Source organism: Chiloscyllium punctatum, chromosome 19 (assembly GCF_047496795.1).
Source record: "Chiloscyllium punctatum isolate Juve2018m chromosome 19, sChiPun1.3, whole genome shotgun sequence".
Classification (NCBI taxonomy): Eukaryota; Metazoa; Chordata; class Chondrichthyes; order Orectolobiformes; family Hemiscylliidae; genus Chiloscyllium; species Chiloscyllium punctatum.
Genome location: NC_092757.1, coordinates 83,547,500 through 83,567,708, shown reverse-complemented (window position 1 = coordinate 83,567,708; position 20,209 = coordinate 83,547,500). Strand labels below are relative to the sequence as shown.

The 20,209-nt window shown below is 44.2% G+C and overlaps 1 protein-coding gene and 1 non-coding gene across 9 annotated transcripts in view; one reads left to right on the top strand and one right to left on the bottom strand.

Moving 5' to 3' along the window:
• The window catches only part of lyrm9 (LYR motif containing 9), a 121,103-nt gene that overhangs the window by 76,496 nt on the left and 24,398 nt on the right, over positions 1 to 20,209 (bottom strand). For 5 of the 8 annotated variants that reach the window (XM_072589874.1, XM_072589873.1, XM_072589872.1 and 2 more), the window contains exon 3: positions 11,456 to 11,548. In XM_072589874.1, the coding sequence (XP_072445975.1) occupies positions 11,456 to 11,548 (93 nt within the window). The other 3 variants (XM_072589879.1, XM_072589880.1, XM_072589875.1) reach the window with 3 other exon arrangements.
• trnae-uuc (transfer RNA glutamic acid (anticodon UUC)) lies at positions 4,233 to 4,304 on the top strand. Its single transcript has one exon. It is a non-coding gene; the product is annotated as a tRNA-Glu (tRNA).

The window sequence follows — 20,209 nt, the reverse complement described above, 5'->3', positions numbered from 1 at the left end:
ACTCAGCGAGTCGTAAGTTCATGGAATGCCCTGCCAGTAGCAGTAGTGGACTCTCCCTCTTTATGGGTATTTAAGCGGGCATTGGATAGGTATATGGAGGATAGTGGGTTAGTGTAGGTTAGGTGGGCTTTGATCGGCGCAACATCGAGGGCTGAAGGGCCTGTACTGCACTGTATTCTTCTATGTTCTATGTTCTATAACCTCAGACTTGCATTGCTGTTTAATGCAGACAGAAAGCCAGGGAACTTGCCATGGTTGTCATTAGTGATTAGTTAAGGGGGTGGACATGTTGCTGTATGGCACTGTGTTATTTCAATATCACACCCATAGCATATGCCAGCACATTACACTGCAAACACACCAATGTTTCAACCAAATGGCTGTGTCTCCAAAACTGACAGATGTTGTCAAGGGCGCCTCTCATCAGTCTAGGGATCAACCACAATCATTCAAGGCCAGCTTTCAGGTGCTTGGCCACTTTATGCAGTCAGACCAGGGGTTCTTACCACTGCAGTGCATGGAATGGGTCACAGTCAGTCCTGCAGGTCCAACGCAACCAATCGGGAGATTTGCAGTAAGTCAGTCAGGAGGTTGCACAGAAATCAGTCACTTATAGTTAAGACAATGGTGTAGTGGTATTATCATTGAGTCATAGAGCTGTACAGCATGGAAACAGACTATTTGGTCCAACTCATCTATGCCGACCGGATATCAAAATAAATCTAATCCCATTTGCCAACAGTTGGCCCATATCTCTTTAAACTCTTCCTATTCAAGTACCTATCCAAATGCCTTTTAAATGCTGCAATTGTACCAGCCTCCACCACTTCCTTTGGCAGCTCATTCCGTACACTAATCATCCTCTGCATGCGTATAAACCACTGCCAAACCCTAAATAGACCATTGTTTGCAGCAAACCACCCAATCTTCAGGATAAATGGACAACAATGTACAACTCTGTCATGGTAACCACTGCAAGATATGTCAGAGTGTTGACATGGATACCATATACACATGGGGACTTGACTCAGCCAAACGTCATCTACCTCATAATCTGCAGGCAAGGATGCCCCGAGGCATGGTACATTGGCGAGACCAAGTAGACACTATGGCAACAGATGAATGGACACCATGCAACTATCACCAGGCAAGGGTGTTCCCTCCCAGTCAGGGAATACTTCAGTGGTCATGGACATTCAGTCTTGGATCTTCAGGTGCCCATTCTTCTAGGCCAACTTCGGGATATTCAACAATGCAGAACAGTCGAGCAGAGGCTGACAGCCAAGTTCGGTGCCCATGGACTTGGCCTCAACTGATAATCCATTGTTGATTGTCAGAAAAACACATCTCCTTCATAATACCTCCTAGGAAAAATTGCCACCCTTACCTGTTCTGACCTGCATGTGACTCCAGACCCATAGCAATGCAGCTGACTCTTAAACTGCCCTGTGGGTAATTAGGGATGGGCAATAAATGCTGGTCTAACTCATGGCGGCTTCATCCTGTGAATGAATAAAAAGAAAAAAAATTGGAAAAATGAAAGTCAACTGGTCAGGGTTGGGCCAAGATCAATTCTGGGGTGTCTGTCCAATGAATGTGAAAGGGGTTATTGGGCACTGATGCTGCAGTAGGCATGCTGGGAAAGACAACTGTGGGGATTTGATCCAGCATTCTGGGGTACAAGAAGACAATATTTGTAAAGGGTAAAAATTAAACAGATAAGTGTTAGAAACAGTAGTTTATTGGAGGATGTGGCTTACAGTGGAGGGAGTAGGTGGTTCATTGACAATCACTTTCACCCTGACTTCAGCAGGGGGCATGACTAAACTAGAAGGCAGGGACACATTATTCAATGTTGGAAGATGAATATGTAAACAGTTGGATGAGAACATCTGAGAGTCAACATGGTATGCAAGGAGGAAAGGGACATGGAGATTAGGACTCTATCATTATTGTCTTTGATTTTCAGACATTACTAGAGGTCTTTCCTCAGGCATCATCAGCTTTCTGACACTTCGTCCTCGTGGCTGCACTTCATTTATGGATAAGTATACTGTATGACCCTGGCCGACCCATTGTCTCAGCATGCTCCTGCCCCACTGAACTCATCTGTACCTACCTTGACACTGTCCTATCCCCCCAGTCCAGGAACTCCCCACATACGTTCGAGACACCACCCACGCCCTCCACCTCCTCCAAGACTTCCGTTTCCCCGGCCCCCAACGCCTTATCTTCACCATGGATATCCAATCCCTCTACACCTCCATTCGCCATGACCAGGGCCTCCAAGCCCTCTGTTTTTTCCTCTCCAGACGTCCCCAACAGTACCCTTCCACTGACACTCTCATTCGTTTGGCCGAACTGGTCCTCACCCTTAACAATTTCTCCTTTGAATCCTCCCACTTCCTCCAGACCAAAGGCGTAGCCATGGGCACACGTATGGGCCCCAGCTATGCCTGTCTCTTTGTTGGCTATGTAGAACAGTTGATCTTCTGTAATTACACCGGCAGCACTCCCCACCTCTTCCTCCGCTACATTGATGACTGCATTGGCGCCACCTCGTGCTCCCGTGAGGAGGTTGACCAATCATCAACTTCACCAACACATTCCACCCTGACCTTAAATTTACCTGGACTATCTCTGACACCTCGCTCCCCTTCCTAGACCTCTCCATCTCCATTAGTGACGACCGACTTGACACTGACATTTTTTACAAACCCACTGACTCCCATAGCTACCTGGATTACACCTCTTCCCACCCTATCTCTTGCAAAAATGCCATCCCGTATTCCCAATTTCTCCGCCTCCGCCGTATCTGCTCCCAGGAGGACCAGTTCCACCATAGGACACACCAGATGGCCTCCTTCTTTAGAGACCGCAATTTCCCTTCCCACGTGGTTAAAGATGCCCTCCAACGCATCTCGTCCACATCCCGCACCTCCGCCCTCAGACCCCACCCCTCCAACCGTAACAAGGACAGAACGCCCCAGGTGCTCACCTTCCACCCTACAAACCTTTGCATCAACCAAATCATCCACCGACATTTCCGCCACCTCCAAAAAGACCCCACCACCAGGGATATATTTCCCTCCCCACCCCTTTCCGCCTTCCGCAAAGACCGTTCCCTCCGTGACTACCTGGTCAGGTCCACACCCCCCTACGACCCACCCTCCCATTCTGGCACTTTCCCCTGCCACCGCAGGAACTGTAAAACCTGTGCCCACACCTCCTCCCTCACCTCTATCCAAGGCCCTAAAGGAGCCTTCCACATCCATCAAAGTTTCACTTGCACATCCACCAATATCATTTATTGTATCCGTTGCTCCCGATGTGGTCTCCTCTACATTGGGGAGACTGGGCGCCTCCTAGCAGAGCGCTTTAGGGAACATCTCCGAGACACCCGCACCAATCAACCAAACCGCCCCGTGGCCCAACATTTCAACTCCCCCTCCCACTCTGCCGAGGATATGGAGGTCCTGGGCCTCTTTCACCGCCGGTCCCTCACCACCAGACGCCTGGAGGAAGAACGCCTCATCTTCCGCCTCGGAACACTTCAACCCCAGGGCATCAATGTGGACTTCAACAGCTTCCTCATTTCCCCTTCCCCCACCTCATCCTAGTTTCAAACTTCCAGCTCAGTTACTGTCTCCTTGACTTGTCCTACCTGCCTATCTTCTTTTCCACCAATCCACTCCACCCTCTCCTCCTTGACCTATCACCTTCATCTCCTCCCCCACTCACCCATTGTACTCTATGCTACTCTCTCCCCACCCCCACCCTCCTCTAGCTTATCTTTCCATGCTTCAGGCTCACTGCCTTTATTCCTGATGAAGGGCTTTTGCCCGAAACGTTGATTTCGCTGCTCGTTGGATGCTGCCTGAACTGCTGTGCTCTTCCAGCACCACTAATCCAGTATTTGGTTTTCAGCATCTGCCCTGGGGGAAGGGGAAATGAGGAAGCTGTTGAAGTCCACATTGATGCCCTGGGGTTGAAGTGTTCCGAGGCGGAAGATGAGGCGTTCTTCCTCCAGGCGTCTGGTGGTGAGGGAGCGGCGGTGAAGGAGGCCCAGGACCTCCATGTCCTCAGCAGAGTGGGAGGGGGAGTTGAAATGATGGGCCACGGGGCGGTTTGGTCTCCCTGGTGGTCTAGTGGTTAGGATTCGGCGCTTTCACTGCTGCGGCCCAGGTTCGATACCCGGTCAGGGAAGCAAATCTCAGTGCGCTTTAAATATCTCCCTGGTGGTCTAGTGGTTAGGATTTGGCGCTTTCACTGCTGCGGCCCGGGTTCGATTCCCGGTCAGGGAAGCAAATCTCAGTGTGTTTTAACTATCTCCCTGGTGGTCTAGTGGTTAGGATTCGGCGCTTTCACTGCTGCGTCCAGGGTTCGATTCCTGGTCAGGGAAGCAAATTTCAGGGTAGGTCCAGTCAAGGATAGTAGTGAGAAGTTGCGTGTGGAGGCTGAAGAGATTGGGGGAGACACTGAATGAATACTTTTTGTCAGTATTCACTCAGGAACAGGACATTGTTGCCGATGTGAATACTGAGTCACCATTAATTAGAATGGACGGCTTTGAGGTATGTAGGAAAGAGGTGTTGGAAATTCTGGAAAGGATGAAAATAGATAAGTCCCCTGGGCCTGATGACATTTATCCCAGGATTCTCTGGGAAGCAAGGGAGGAGATTGTAGAGCCATTGGCCTTGATTTTTATGTCCTTGTTGTCTACAGGAATAGTGCCAGAAGACTGGAGGATAGCAAATGTGGTTCCCTTGTTCAAGAAGGGGAGTAGGGATAACCCTAGTAACTATAGGCCGGTGAGCCTCACTTCTGTTGTGGGCAAAGTCTTAGAGAGAATTGTAAGGGATAGGATTTATGAACATCTGGATAGGAATAATGTGATCAAGGATAGTCAGCATGGTTTTGTGAAGGGCAGATCGTGCCTCACAAACCTTATTGAATTCTTTGAGAAGGTGATTAAGGAGGTGGACGAGGGTAAAGCGGTAGATGTAGTGTATATGGATTTTAGTAAGGCGTTTGATAAGGTTCCCAATGGTAGGCTACTGCAAAAAATACGGAGGTATGGCATTGAGAGTGAGTTGGAGGTTTGGATTAGGAATTGGCTGGCTGGAAGAAGACAGAGGGTAGTAGTTAATGGTAAAGGTTCATCTTGGAGTGCAGTTACTAGCGGTGTTCCGCAAGGATCTGTTTTGGGACCATTGCTGTTAGTCATTTTTATAAATGACCTGGAGGAGGGGCTAGAAGGTTGGGTGAGCAAGTTTGCGGATGATATGAAAGTCGGTGGAGTTGTTGACAGTGAGGAAGGATGCGGCAGGTTACAGCGGGATATAGATAAGCTGCAGAGCTGGGCAGAAAGGTGGCAAATGGAGTTCAATGTAGCTAAGTGTGAGGTGATTCACTTTGGTATGAGTAACAAAAAGATGGGGTACTGGGCTAATGGTCGGATACTTGGTAGTGTGGATGAGCAGAGGGATCTTGGTGTCCATGTACACATATCTCTGAAAGTTGCCACCTAGGTAAATAGTGCGGTGAAGAAGGCATATGGCGTACTGGCTTTTATTGGTAGAGGAATTGAGTTCCGGAGTCCTGAGGTCATGTTGCAGTTGTATAAGACTCTGGTGCGGCCGCATCTGGAGTATTGTGTGCAGTTTTGGTCGTCATACTATACGAAGGATGTGGAGACACTGGAACGGGTGCAGAAGAGGTTTACCAGGATGTTGCCTGGTATGGTAGGAAGATCGTATGAAGAAAGGCTGAGGCACTTGGGACTGTTTTCATTGGAGAAAAGAAGGTTTAGGGGTGACTTGATAGAGATGTACAAGATGATTAGGAGTTTAGATAAGGTTGACCATGAGAACCTTTTTCCACATATGGAGTCAGCTATTATGAGGGGGCATAGCTTTAAATTAAGGAGTGGTAGGTATAGGACAGATGTTAGGGGCAGATTCTTTACTCAGCGAGTCGTGAGTTCATGGAATGCCCTGCCAGTAGCAGTGGTGGACTCTCCCTCTTTATGGACATTTAAACGGGCATTGGATAGGCATATGGAGGATAGGTGGGCTTGGATCGGCGCAACATTGAGGGCCAAAGGGCCTGTACTGCGCTGTATTTTTCTATGTTCTATGTTCTAATTACCAGGCTAAGCCTGTGATTCACTGTATTAAGTGCGATCTGCATTGCCTGCCAACCTTATTGGAATCATAAATGCACAATAGAAATAGAAAATTATTGCAAACAGTCCCAAGGTTGGAAAGTAAGCTTTTTTCTTGTCTAGACATGCAGACAGTAAGTGATGTAAAGCCTTCCAAAAGGCAACTGTATTAATCAGTAATTTAGAACAGTACAGGCTATAATGGACATCTGTAATGATAGTAACCAGTGTGTGAAGTGTATGTAGTGTTGAATTGCATGGGACTACATTATTGGTCATTACAGATTGACAGAGTCAGAGAGCGATTGCCATTTGCTTCAAATAGAATTTGCCATGTAATCCTAGCACTGAACATTCAAGGAGGGAACACATTCTTCCAAGAAGAAAGGGGAGATTGTCGAGCAGAGGGTAATTCTCGGTATGGCAAGAGCACTGCAGCATCAGATGCAACAACATTTAATTAAGACCTGGTTCCAATAGAAGTGTACTGGGTACAATGATCATTCATTGATTCTAAATTTGTTGCTGCTCGAAAGACAAGTAGTCCCTCTTTACTCCCAGATGCAAATGCACCCTTTTCTTGTACTTTTCCCCCATTTTAGTGTTGTTGAATAAAATTGAACATTTCCAGTCATTTGAAGATATCCAGTATGCAGTGCACCCACACTGAACAATGAGGTGATGTAATACTTCACTGGGTGCTACTGAAAGAGGACAGTACCCTTTGACAGCATTCTAGAAGGTATGGCGATAAGGATGGTTAACCTTCGCAGAGCAATTCACTTATGTATATGAGCTTGTATTTGCAGTGACATGTCACCCAAATCACATTGCACTCTTAGAAGCAGTTTTTTTTGCCAATTCCTCTCATTATGTGTAGTGTAGCAGCTCCTGGCTGGCAGAGATTAACTTGGTGCACAGCTTAACTTTAAATATGGCCCAGTTGCCAGGGACCCAATGAAGTGTCGGAAGAGATGAGCACTTCTGCCATTGCTGAACGCATGATAACACAAGTGGAATGATACAGAGGCATGGTGCATGAATAATGAGTTGTAGGGAATTGTATGAGAAAATGCCCTAAAGTGCATGGAGAGAAACCCTCCACAAAACTCCCCAAAATAGACACTTAGTTGATTTATGGTAAAATTTAGCCCTACCTTTTTAAAAAGGACGTTGCTTAAAATAAATTACAACAGATGTACAATGCATCGGCTTTAAACACTTGTGTGTACTCTAACATGCAGCTCAAAATCCAAGTTGGAAGTTCTGATGATCCCCATCCCAGAAACTAAATAATTCTTTCTTGCAGACAAGTCATCAATAAAGCCTTTCTAAAGTTACAATGCAACCTGAGAGATTTACTATTTATTGTGTGATGGGAAGTTATGGAGGGTGGGAAATTGTTACCATTCTCTTCTTATCTTAGAGTTTTTGGCAACTTTGCAATGTTATGCTGTGTCAATGTGACACAATGAGATGAATGGCTGATCCCACACACACAAAAAAAACATGAACACTTAAGTACCAGATAAACGATTTTATTTGGCAATAGATTGAACAATAAGTCTCATGACTTGTGGTACAAGCCGATCTGGTATATTTCAATATTTACTTTGGAACCTTCAATAAGATTTATTATACAGTTTCCAGCTGGTGCTCCAGAACCAAAATCATTTTACTGCTATTCAGCCAAGATCAATTGCCATTCAGCAATTAAGTTGGTGCTTAAAGACCTTGCTGTGCACAAATCAGTTCTGATGAAAAGGCCATAGACTTGAAACAAAACTTTTTCTCTTTCTCCACAGATTAGATTAGATTAGATTAGATTAGATTACGTACAGTGTGGAAACAGGCCCTTCGGCCCAACAAGTCCACACCGCCCCGCCGATGATGTGAGACCTTGGGTATTCCAGCATTTTATTGAAAAAAAAAACCACGTTGAAGTTTTGTTGTGTGTACTGGCAGAACTGCTCCACTGATAAAAGTGCATGGGTCTATTTACATACACGAGGATTGGATCACAGTTAAATAATTTGTCCAAGTAACAACTCGTCATTCAAGATTGTGCCCATTGATTGGAGCAGTCCTTGAACTCAAATCTTTAAGCTTCAGTGCTGAGAACGTTATCAAACCAGCCAAAATCAAGAAGACTGAAATATTAACATTTGATATGTATTCTGATGAGAAGTGTTAGTTTCCAGTTAATAAACACAACCTTTCTCACAACACCATTTCTATAATGTCCCTCTTCTCCTTGATAATGGCTTCATACAAAATGGCACAAGCATTAGCTTATTCCCCCCATTATCCCAACAAGGGGTAGAAATGCTCTGAATTGCTTCTCCTTTAATCAAGGGCACTGAGGCTCCCTGTAATGCATTTTCAACCAGGGAGAAAAAGAGGACTGCAGATGCTGGGGATCAGTCATAAAGTGTGGTGCCAGGAAAAAAAGCACAGGCAGCATCATACTGAGGAAGAACTTATGCTCGAAACATCGACTCTCCTGCTCCTCTGATGTTGCCTGATCGGCTATGCTTTTCCAGCAGCACACTTTTTGACTCTGCGTTTTCAACCAGACTGATAGTACTTAGCATGGGCAAGTGATGAGCTTGGCCCATTTACAATTCAACCCCCATGCTGTGAAAATCTACCACAGTGAATCCAGAAATCAAAAATTCACAATCTTGCATGACATTTTATTGCACTACTGAATGGTTGGTTGGTTGGTTGTTTGTTATCAGGAGTGTTGTCATTTGGACAAATAATTTAACGGTGATCCAGTCCTCATGTAAATGGTCCCATTACATCTACATCAGTGGAGCAGTTCTGCCAGTACTGTATTCAGTCACTCATCAAAATTCATCACAGCCATTCATTTAAGGGATTTACAGGAATTAGTAACAAAAGACTCAAATTGATTTACAATATTGTTATCCTGTTTTGCAATCTACAACGTTAACTGAATTCATGCATGAAAAAAGGTCTATTGTAACTTAAACTGAAAACTCAATAAATATATCCCCATCGTCATGTTCATACAGACTAGTCATTTTGCACTTTTGCTTTGCTTCTAAGGAAGTCATATTAGGAATTATGGGATCGACTACATTACTTCCAAATGGAGATTATCAGACAAGGTTTCTTGAAATGTGAGGTTTCAGGAGCCTTGATAATATTTTCCCTAGGTCAGGAAACTTTTAAAAAAGATAAAATAAATAACTTTTATAAGCGCGATTATAATTAGGTTTGAAATGATGCATAAATGCAGGCCTCTCACCACACCCTGGGGGAAAAAAAATCAATGGAACAGAACTAACACACACATGACATGAAATACCCATGCTCTGACCAACTCCAAAGATGGCTGCAAAACAATACTTAATATAAAACAAACGTTTACATTTATGGAACATTCAGTAGAATATACACATTGTCCAATTATAACTGGACCATCAAGAATACTTTTAAAAAGTCAGTTACTTAATCTATGCTTGAAGGCAGCAAGATCTGAATGTGAATTGCATTATAGAGTGACACTTCTCAAAACTCAGTGACACGAAAGCTTGTTAAGGGGTCCCTGGCAAAATGCCTTAGAAACAGCTGAAAGTTCAAAGTCTCTAATGTCAATTAAAATTCATAAAACATGGTATTATCCACCTTCAGAAATAGATTACAACCCTGAACTGAAAGCATCTTTGTCTATTTCTATAATTTAAGTTTGCTCCCTGTGTAAACCTTCTTAGTATATCTACAATGACCGTGTTCCTATTAATATTTAGCATTCAGTGTTAAGTAAATGGCTGTCTATTTAGTCACTGCTGACAAGTGACCCTGCATCTTTATAACAAAAATCTTGTATTTTTTAAATTTTGTTTGCTTGGACTCTGGATCTTTTTCTAATTTCTTCAGCTTCATTTTTTTTTATACTGCAAAACAAAATTAAAAACAAACAAAACAGGTTAAATAACAGATGTGAATAAAAACGGACACGTAGCTGACTCAACCCCATTCGTTACAGGAAATGGTCAAAAATCACATAACACCGAGTTATAGTCCAACCTGAAGTACGAATCAGACTCTGAAAGCTTGTGTTTTCAAATAAACCTGTTAGATTATAACCCAGTGTACTGTAATTTTTGACTTTGTCCACCCCAGTCCAATACCAGCACCATCACATTATAGGAAGTGAACATTGCAGTTTTGAGTTTGTGCTCATCTCTGATGTATCTAACAGCAGACCAAAAATCAGGAATGCTGTGCAGAGAAACTCATTCAACACACTACTATAAACTATTTGAAGAAAAGGAAACATGTGGATGTCAGCTCAGATTCTGCTGTCCTGTTCCTGAAATAATGCTGACCAACTTGTGTATTTTGCAACATTTTCTGTTTTTATTTCTGTCTCTCTCATAGTGCAACTTAAGCACCATGAATTCATTTGTAGCATGTAGAACCCCCAGCTGTTGGTTGCATATATGGAAGCTTTCATCCTTTTCACAGAGGCCACTTTTGGTTGTTCAGTCATATTCTTGCTAGTCCTAGTTGGCAAGTTCTTGATGAACTCGGACCTACAGAGAGACGCCATGTAGGTTTTTTAAAAATTAATTTATGGGATGTGGGTGTCACTGGCCAGACCAGCATTCACTGCCCATCCTTATTGCCCAGAGAGCAGGTAAGAGTCAACCACACTGCTGTAGGTCTGGAGTCATATTTAGGCCAGACCAGGTAAGGACAACAGATTTAATTTCCTAAAGGGCATTAGTGAATCAGATAGGTTTTATGACAACAAAAAACATTTTCATGGTCATCATTATATACTAACTTATACATTACTGAACCCAAATTTCACCATCCACAATGCTCGTATTCAAACGCCAGTCCCCAGATCATTAGCAGTATTACCATTAGGCAATCTGTTCTCCAACCTCCTAGGATATAACATTTGGAATTAAAAAGGTACCCTTGAAATTGACAACAGTGAATCAGAGTCATGATTCAAATGCTCCCTTTATATTGACAATTAAAACGTTTAATCATAAATGTAGACAAAGTGTGACAACAAGAAGTGCATGTCCAATGGGACACAACAACTGAGAATATCAATTTGTTAAATGAGAAGAGTACACTGAGAAAGAGGTAGATCTTTTCCCAACAATTCATTCTTTGTTATACAGTATGTCTTTGCTGGGTGCAGTACTGATCTTGCTCTGGATGGCACATTATCAGTGCAAGAACACTTTGATACATTATCTAGAAATTCAATGGCAAAAATGGAGAAAGCATACTTACTTTAGACAAGATCCAGTCAGCATCTTCAATTGCTCTTTTGATAATCTGTTTGATTCTTTCTGGATCATCTTCGTCTGCATGAACCTTAAAATTCTGCGAAGTGTAAAGTTACTGAATTTACCTTTCATTAGGTTTTATTCATTGATTTCTCAAAAAAAAAGAAATGCAGCTGTTGGGTAACAAAACCAACATAATTATGACACTGGTGACATCATTGTATCTATGGAGTTGGACTATCCATGATATTAGTTGTCTCCTTAGCTGTAAAAGGGGTTCAATGTCTTTCAAAACAACAGTGTGTTCCGTTATAAGTAAGATCTCAGCAAATGTAATACTTAAAAGAAAAAAAACGATTAGTGCATGTTTTAAAAACATAGTTTAAACTAAGGCATGCCAGATAATATGAAGCCAAACTATAAATTCACCCCATCTCCTCTAGGCTTAAGTACAAGTGAGAAAAAAAGACAAAGAAGGTAAGATCATAAGAAACAAAAGTAGGGGAATGCCATTTGACCCATCACTCCCCCATTCAATAAGAACATGGCTGATCTGGTTGTGACATTAACTCCACTTCTTGCCTCCTGTACATGATCTTTGATTCTTGGCAACTAAAAATCCTTCTGACTCAGCCTTGAATATATTCATTGACCCATCCTCCACTGCTCTTGGACAGAGACTACCAAACATTAACAACTGTCAGAAAAGTTCGCTCTTTTGAACTGTGTTCCTAGCTCTAGATTTTCCCCACTGCAGGGAACATCCTCCCAGCATTCACATTGTCAAAATAATAAGGAATCTTATTCAAACGTAGGTAATTGCCATGCAGTACTCTAAACTTCAATGGGTCTTGGCTCAATATTTTGTAGGTCACAATTGTTTCATTGCAAGGTACTATTTAGCTCATCGTATTGGCACCAACTTTCTAAATGAGTAGTGCCCTTAGTGCCATTCTCTTGCCTTCTCCCTAACAGTCTTCCTTTTCTGTTAACCCCCAATTCCATTTCGAATCCCTCAAAATGAATCTGCCTCAGCCACACTATCAGACAGTTTATTCTAGACTTAATAATTTGCTGTGTGGTTATTTTTAAAATCATATTACTTACGCCTTTTTGAGAGAAGTCTTAAATCTGGGCCCTCTCGCCCCTTCTCAAACCTTTCACAAGTAAGAACAGTTTTTACTTACGCCTCATGATTTTTAATATCTCCAAAAACTCTGTCAATATATTCTCCTTGGAAGACAGTTCCAATCTTTATAGATTTTTCTATATATATATATATATATATATATAAAAGAAAAAGAGATATTGAGCAGAGTTTTCATAGCTCCTGGAACAATTTGGGCAATGGCAAGTCATTTAGGGAATATGGAGATTGGAAAAAAGATGATTCTTGACACTTACAACAGAAAAGTCCAAGCTTCCTTTCACGTTTTGAATGGTGAGGTGAGAATGCCACTCATGAGAGGCCTAACATCTCTTGGTACTTAATTTCACCTAATTTCTATGAAACTTCCTATCTTCCCACGTTGAGGAGTAAAACCTGCCTGATAAATCCCGAAATGAAAGTCAGGACAGGTACCTAGCAGCTGCAGCTCAAACTTGCTGCTCTGGGCATCTATTTGGACAGTAGTCCCAAACATCTCCAGGTAATCAAGGCCCACACTGAGCAGAAAACACATTTCCAGCAGATGGCACTGACTGTGCACCAACCTCACCACATGATCAATCCATTTTAAAATGCAATTCTTTCCTTCAAAGAGGTATTGTGTAGTGCACCGGTACTGCTCATTGCAATGCTGATGCCAGGCCACTATGTGCAAGCACAAGCACCTATCTCACGCGATGGAACAGAGTGAACCTCAAAGCTCCTCACTCACTCTCTTAGCACCCACTTGCATGGTTACAGCCTTGTGTTGCCTTTTTTGTGCTTTACTCATTTAGGACTTACAGGTTCACAGTATTTATGTCATGTACTGGCTTTTAGTTCAAACAAAGATTTAGGCAGTTTGTCATTCTTGTCTGCATTGATCAGTCATGGAGGAAGACATGTTCTTGACCAGATCACACTACATCAATGCCATGCCGATAGCACATGGCAGCAGCCAGCGAGACAAACACACTGCATGTCTTTCAGAACAATGGCATCCTCTCCAAGTCTAAGGGGGTGCAGTCTTCTGTCAAGGAGAAAAATTCAGCCAGAAGGTAGATCAAGGGCAGGAACCAATTTCAGTTCAGGAACTTAGACACGGTTAGCTGGCCACTTGTAGCAGTCAGGGCCAGAGTTTCTGCATCACTGCAATCCAGGGAATGGGACACGCTCAATCCCCAGTCCAAACCAGTTGCTGAGCTGCACAGTGATCATTCAGGGGTGTCATTCCAAGTCAGTCAGGGAAGGGGGTAGGGCCACATAATCTTACAGGTCTGCTCACTAAAAGTCAAGGGTTTTTAAAAAAACAAAAATTAGGGTCAGTGTTATGGTAGCAACTTAAAGATATCAATTTGGGGATTGAAGGCAGCATGCTGGGATTTAAAGAGGAACAATAATTGTGAAGGGAAGGCAAATCAACATATGAAATAGTGGGAGATCCAGTCGTAGTGTCCCGACTAATTAGCTAGGAGGCCCTGTCTAAGTCCCACCTACTCTGGAAGGTAATAACAACATCTCTGAACAGGTTAATTTAATAAGAAAAGGAGACTATACTTCATGAAGGACATGCTTTACTGTGGGTGGGGGTGTCATTAACAGTCACCACCAACCTGACTTTGGACTGGGGTAGGGAAGGAGTGAAAACAGTGCAGCGCATGGTCGGCATGGTCAAGCTGTAGGGCTGGACTCAGGGGGTACATGTTTGGAGCTGCAAATATAAAAGAAAGGATAAGAATAACTCAGCTGATGGGGTCAATGGGGATTGCAAGGAAGAAAGGAACAAGAAGGTCTTGGGGTAGGGGGGAAATCCTGCAACTCACTCTGTCAAAGATCACCTGTGCTGTCTTCCGTTCTCATCTGGGTCACATGTGAAATGGCAATGCAAAGTGGCAGCAAAGTCAGAGTGGGTGACATAAGCTTCTTTCCCTCCGCACACACGGGGTCCAATTGTGAACAATACATAGTCCTTCATGTGGCAATTAAGGCACTTACACAGTCTAGGTTAGAGACATCTGTAAATCATAGTGACCTATATACAGTGCCTACTTGTGGGGGCACAAATCCTAGTCATAAGCAATCTTGACTATGTCATGGCAGATTAACCATAGCCATTTTTGAAGCAGAAATAATCAGAATTGTAACTTTTAAAGATCACACATGAAAGACAATCAAGGTTCAAAAGGATGAACAAAAGCTTGGATCCGACTTCTATTCTCTTGAGCTACAAGCATTGGAAATATGCTCTCTTTAATGCAATACTGCCTTTCATAGTTGATGTGGGAGATGAAGGGAGAAAACAGGTTTCAGTAATTCTATTGCACTTACAATCTCCTATGGTTTTGGTGCAACATGGCTTGTTTCATACCTAGGATTTTTTAAAAAAGGGTCCATTCTGTCAAAATTCCACATACATGCAGCACACTTTCTCGCAGACTTTGCTAAATCTTCACTTGAAGAGCTGACTGCTCACACTGCCTGTCCTGTTTCTGATTTTCCCAAATCAAATTTATTGAAACCATGGCCAAAGGTTCCAACCAAATCAGGGATCATTAGTGCTGCGGTCACAATTCTGTAAGAACTGGAAGAATAGTTTTGTCAGTACATTGGGATCAGCAGCAGTTAGATAGGAAACACTTCCATCTTTCTCTCCTGTCACACTAAACTATTTACTGCACAGATTTTGTTTTGAAGTCTCATTTAAATGCATTTCAAACTGTATGACACCTGTCACTACTTTCAGGATTCAAATGAAAGAAAAACTATAACTTCCCTTCTTAACACACACAATATAGAAATACAAATTAATGTTAAGCTTGTTCTAAAGTGAACAAGTTTCCAAATGATGATCTATCCTGAACTTTCATAACATAACCTAAATAATGAGCCTTTTTAAACATGGGTGGTGCAGTAGTGATTTTAATCCTACTGTTATGCATGGACTTTCATATAGAGGAAGCTCTGTAACTGGATATGTCTAACCAGAAGATGCCATTGGTGATATTCATTTGAGCTCAGGAAGGTTCACAAATCATACTTGTTTCAGTGTTTACTTTGTTTCTGATTTTACACAAGGAAGCAAATATCTAGGCTGAAGCTTTCCCAGACATCTCAAAGATCAAAGGGTATCAATTTCTGTATTGTGAGACTGTTCACAGACTTCCTCTACTCAGAAAATGATTCCCCATCCATGATGTGTGCAAAAGGTGTGACATAAGGTTAGTCATAACTAGGGTTTCATCATAAACTGTGGGTTGGGAGACTGTCAGCAATACTAAAAAAGGTTGAGCAGTCTCAACCAAACAATTTAATTTTGTTCATAAATATTTGAAGCTTAAAGAATTAATCTCAATTAAAAACCCAAATGAACAAGCTGTGATCTTACTGCCACAATTAGAAAGATTACTCATGCCATTACTCAATGGTCAATGTATCACAGACTGAATGAATGCAGCGAAGCAATTTTAGGTAAACAGCCCAATTCACAAAATTTATTCAGCTGGCCTGGGGTGCCCAGACGCTATGAACAGTTTGCACAGCGGTGTTATCCTTATTTGTTGCTTTACCCCATTTAAAACTAGGGTTCTGAGGGCTTGGTAAAAGCAATTCTTCCCAATGTTGCCTCAGTGGTAATTAACATAGAACACAGAACATATCAATGCAGTACAGGCCCTTCGGCCCTCCATGTGCTGACCTGCAAACCCATCTAACCTACAGCACATCATTTTCATATATATCTATCTATCCAACGACCATTTAAATGCCCTTAAAGTTGGCAAGTCTACAACTGTTGCAGGCAGGTTGTTCCACGCCCTTACTACTCCAAGTAAAGAAACTACCTCTGACATCTGTCCTGTACCTATCATCCCTCAATTTAAAGTTATGCCCCCTCATGCTCGCCATCACCATGAGGAAAAAAGGCACTCACTATCCACCTTATCTAACCCTCTGATTATCTTATATGGCTCAATTAAGTCACCTCTCAACCTTCTCCTGCCTAATGAAAACAGCCTAAAGTCCCTCAGCCCTGCCTTGTAAGATCTTCCCTCCATACAAGACAACATTCTAGTAAATCTCTTCTGAATCCTTTCTAAAGCTTCCACATTCTTCCTATAATGCAGTGACCAGAACGTTATGCAATACTCCAAGTGCTTAGTCAAATAAGATTAAGCACTCATAGCTTAAGACCAGTAAAGTAACAGGAACATTGATTTAAAAACTTCATAAGTGGGCAATGAGGTTTCCTGATGTGATCTGAAACTTAAAACACGCCTGACAAGTTTTTTTCCCCCAATTTCCTCATTTTAACAAAGTTTTACTGGTGCTCTTAACTCAATGCTGCTTCCTGTCCAACGTTCCTAATCTGCTGAAGTCTTCCACTGAGCAGCTGGCTTCATTTCCTAACTCCTCCTAATCTATTATTGCCTCAATCTATTCTGGCCTTGGAACAATGGGCTAGCATCTGCATTCTGCCAGTACACACAACAAAACTTCAACGTGGTTTTTTTTTTCAATAAAATGCTGGAATACCCAAGGTCTCACATCATCGGCGGGGCGGTGTGGACTTGTTGGGCCGAAGGGCCTGTTTCCACACTGTACGTAATCTAATCTAATCTAATCTAACAGCTTAAGGTAAATGCAAAACTCAGTGCTGATTGGAATCAAAAGTCATGGACATGCACATGTCTTACCAGACCATAGGGGCTGCTCTCTTGTGAGACAGAGAGAGAGAGACAGACAGAGAGAAGCGACGGGTGGTGATTTAACCTGAGGGCCACCAGAACTCAGTGAGGGAAGAGATTGAGAAGGAGAGCCATTCATGTAACTCTCAAACAGGTGATGGGAATTGAACCCACACTGTTGACATCACACTGCTCTGTAAACCAACAATTCAGCCAACTGAGCTAAACTGATTCCCATGCCTCTGGGGGTAAATTGGGGGGGGGGGGGGGGTGAGGTGAGGAGTGGGGGGAAAGAAGAGGCACTGACAACAATCTTTCCAAGATTTACCCCATGATTTGAACAAATGCAAATTCTAGGAAAGAAAAGAAAAGAGACATTGAAACAGCTTGAGCTGAGAAGGGAGAATGGTGAGTGAACCAGGCTGAACTTGGACTAAACAGTTGAAGTACTAAAGGTTGCACACTAAACCTCAAGACTGATGCGGAAGAGGTGGACACTGTCCTAATGTCTTCTGAAAGGTTAGCAGAGCAGTAACATTGACCAGTTCAGCAAATGACACTGCTATCACAATACAGGCTAACAGGGATACTCCAAAGCAACATTGACAAAGTTGTGCACTGTTGAGGGTGTCATCTTGCAGATCAGAAGTTAAAACAAACCCTACAAGCACTCTTGGGTGGACATAAATATTCCCATTTCAAAGAAAAGTAAAGGAGCTATCTCTCGTTTCCTTAGCTAATATTTATCCCTCAATCAGGATCACAAAAAACATTATCCAGTTACCACTTTGCTATTTGTGAGGTTGCAGTATGCAAACTGACTGCTGAATTTCATATATCACAACAGTGACTACACAGATAAAATACTGCACTGGCTGTAAAGAGACTTGAGACATTGAGTGATCATTTAAAAAAAACCTATATAAATGGTAAATTTGTTTGTAAAACTAAAAACAGTAGGTCAGAAAGGAAGTTACCATCAAGAAAGAAAGAGAGATTAAAAGAACACTTGGGAGAAATTTGAGTTCATCAAATAACAAATGCATTTACAAAAATAAAAGTGATGTCCAACAAACTTAGTTGACTTTTAAATGCCTAAGGCAAGCAGCAGTGAGCAGGGCTGGAAAAGATCTATCAATGTATGGACTGGAGGTTCACAGGTTAAACAGGTTAAGGTTCCACATAAAAAAAACATGAAATTCAAAATTGAATTATTAATCTGAGAATAGAAGACAAATGCTGAGAATAAACAAACATGCTATCATTAGAAGATATTGAACTGGAAGATCTGGATAATACAAAACAGAGACATAGACCTGGGATGCTTATAACAAAGATTGTAAAGTTAGTGCAGATATTAAAAACTATGTAAGTGATTTTCAATGCAGGTATCGGAGAGGTCAGATATTTCAAATAAAAATAACAATGAGTATTACTTAAAGCTCAGAATGGCAGAGGCCAAAAGAGATTCACGCACACTGATTAAAATGTAGTAGCCAGGTTAAAAATTCTTTTTAAAAAATCAGAATAGTTGATGGAACATTAGATTTTATAAACAATGAAACCTGTAGGAAAATAACTACATACCAAGTCTTAAGGAGAGAGCGCGCGCGAAAAAGGGAGAGAGAGTGCGAAAATGAGCGAGAGCGTGAGAGAGAGAGATCGCGTGCGCGCGCGAGAGAGAGCGCGCGAAAGAGAGAGAGAGAAAGAGCGTGAGAGAGAGCGCGACGCGAGAGTGAGAGCGCGCGCGTGAGACAAAGAGCGCAACAGAGAGAGCGCAACATACAGCGCATGCAGGCAAGAGAGAGAGCGCGATAGAGAGTGCGACAGAGAGCGTGCGCGTGAGTGAGAGACCGCGCGACAGAGAGCATGTGCCGCGAGAGAGAGAGTACCCGAGAGCCAGAGACAACGAGAGCACGAGAGAGAGACAGCGCGAGAGAGACAGCGCGAGAGAGACAGCGCGCGCGAGCGAGAGAGAGAGACAGCGCGCGAGCGCGATAGAGAGTCAGCGCGAGAGAGAGAGAAAGCGCGTGCGAGAGAGAGAGAGACAGCGCACGCGAGCGAGAGAGACAAAGCACGCGCGAGCAAGAGAGAGAGAAAGCGTGCGCGAGCAAGAGAGAGAGAGATAGAGCGCGCGCGCGAGCGAGTGAGGGGGGAGCGCGCGCGCGAGAGAGAGAGAGAGCGCGCGCGCGAGAGAGGGGGGAGCGAGAGCGCGCGCGAGAGGGGGGAGCGAGAGCGCGCGCGAGAGGGGGGAGCGAGAGCGCGCGCGAGAGGGGGGGAGCGAGAGCGCGCGCGAGAGGGGGGGAGCGAGAGCGCGCGCGAGAGGGGGGAGCGAGAGCGCGCGCGAGAGGGGGGAGCGAGAGCGCGCGCTAGAGGGGGGGAGCGAGAGCGCGCGCGAGAGGGGGGAGCGAGAGCGCGCACGAGGGGGGGGGGAGCGAGAGCGCACGCGAGAGGGGGGAGCGAGAGCGCGCGCGAGAGGGGGGGGAGCGAGAGCGCGCGCGAGAGGGGGGAGCGAGAGCGCGCGCAAGAGGGGTGGAGCGAGAGCGCGCACGAGAGGGGGGGAGCGAGAGCGCGCGCGAGAGGGGGGGAGCGAGAGCGTGCGCGAGAGGGGGGGAGCGAGAGCGCGCGCGAGAGAGGGGGGGAGCGAGAGCGCGCCGCGAGAGGGGGGGAGCGAGAGCGCGCGCGAGAGGGGGGGGAGCGAGAGCGCGCGCGAGAGTGGGGAGCGAGAGCGCGCGCGAGGGGGGGGAGCGAGAGCGCGCGCGAGAGGGGGGAGCGAGAGCGCGCGCGAGAGGGGGGGAGCGAGAGCGCGCGCGAGAGGGGGGAGCGAGAGCGCGCGCAAGAGGGGGGGAGCGAGAGCGTGCGCGAGAGGGGGGGACGCGAGAGCGCGCGCAGAGAGGGGGGGAGCGAGAGCGCGCGCGAGAGGGGGGGA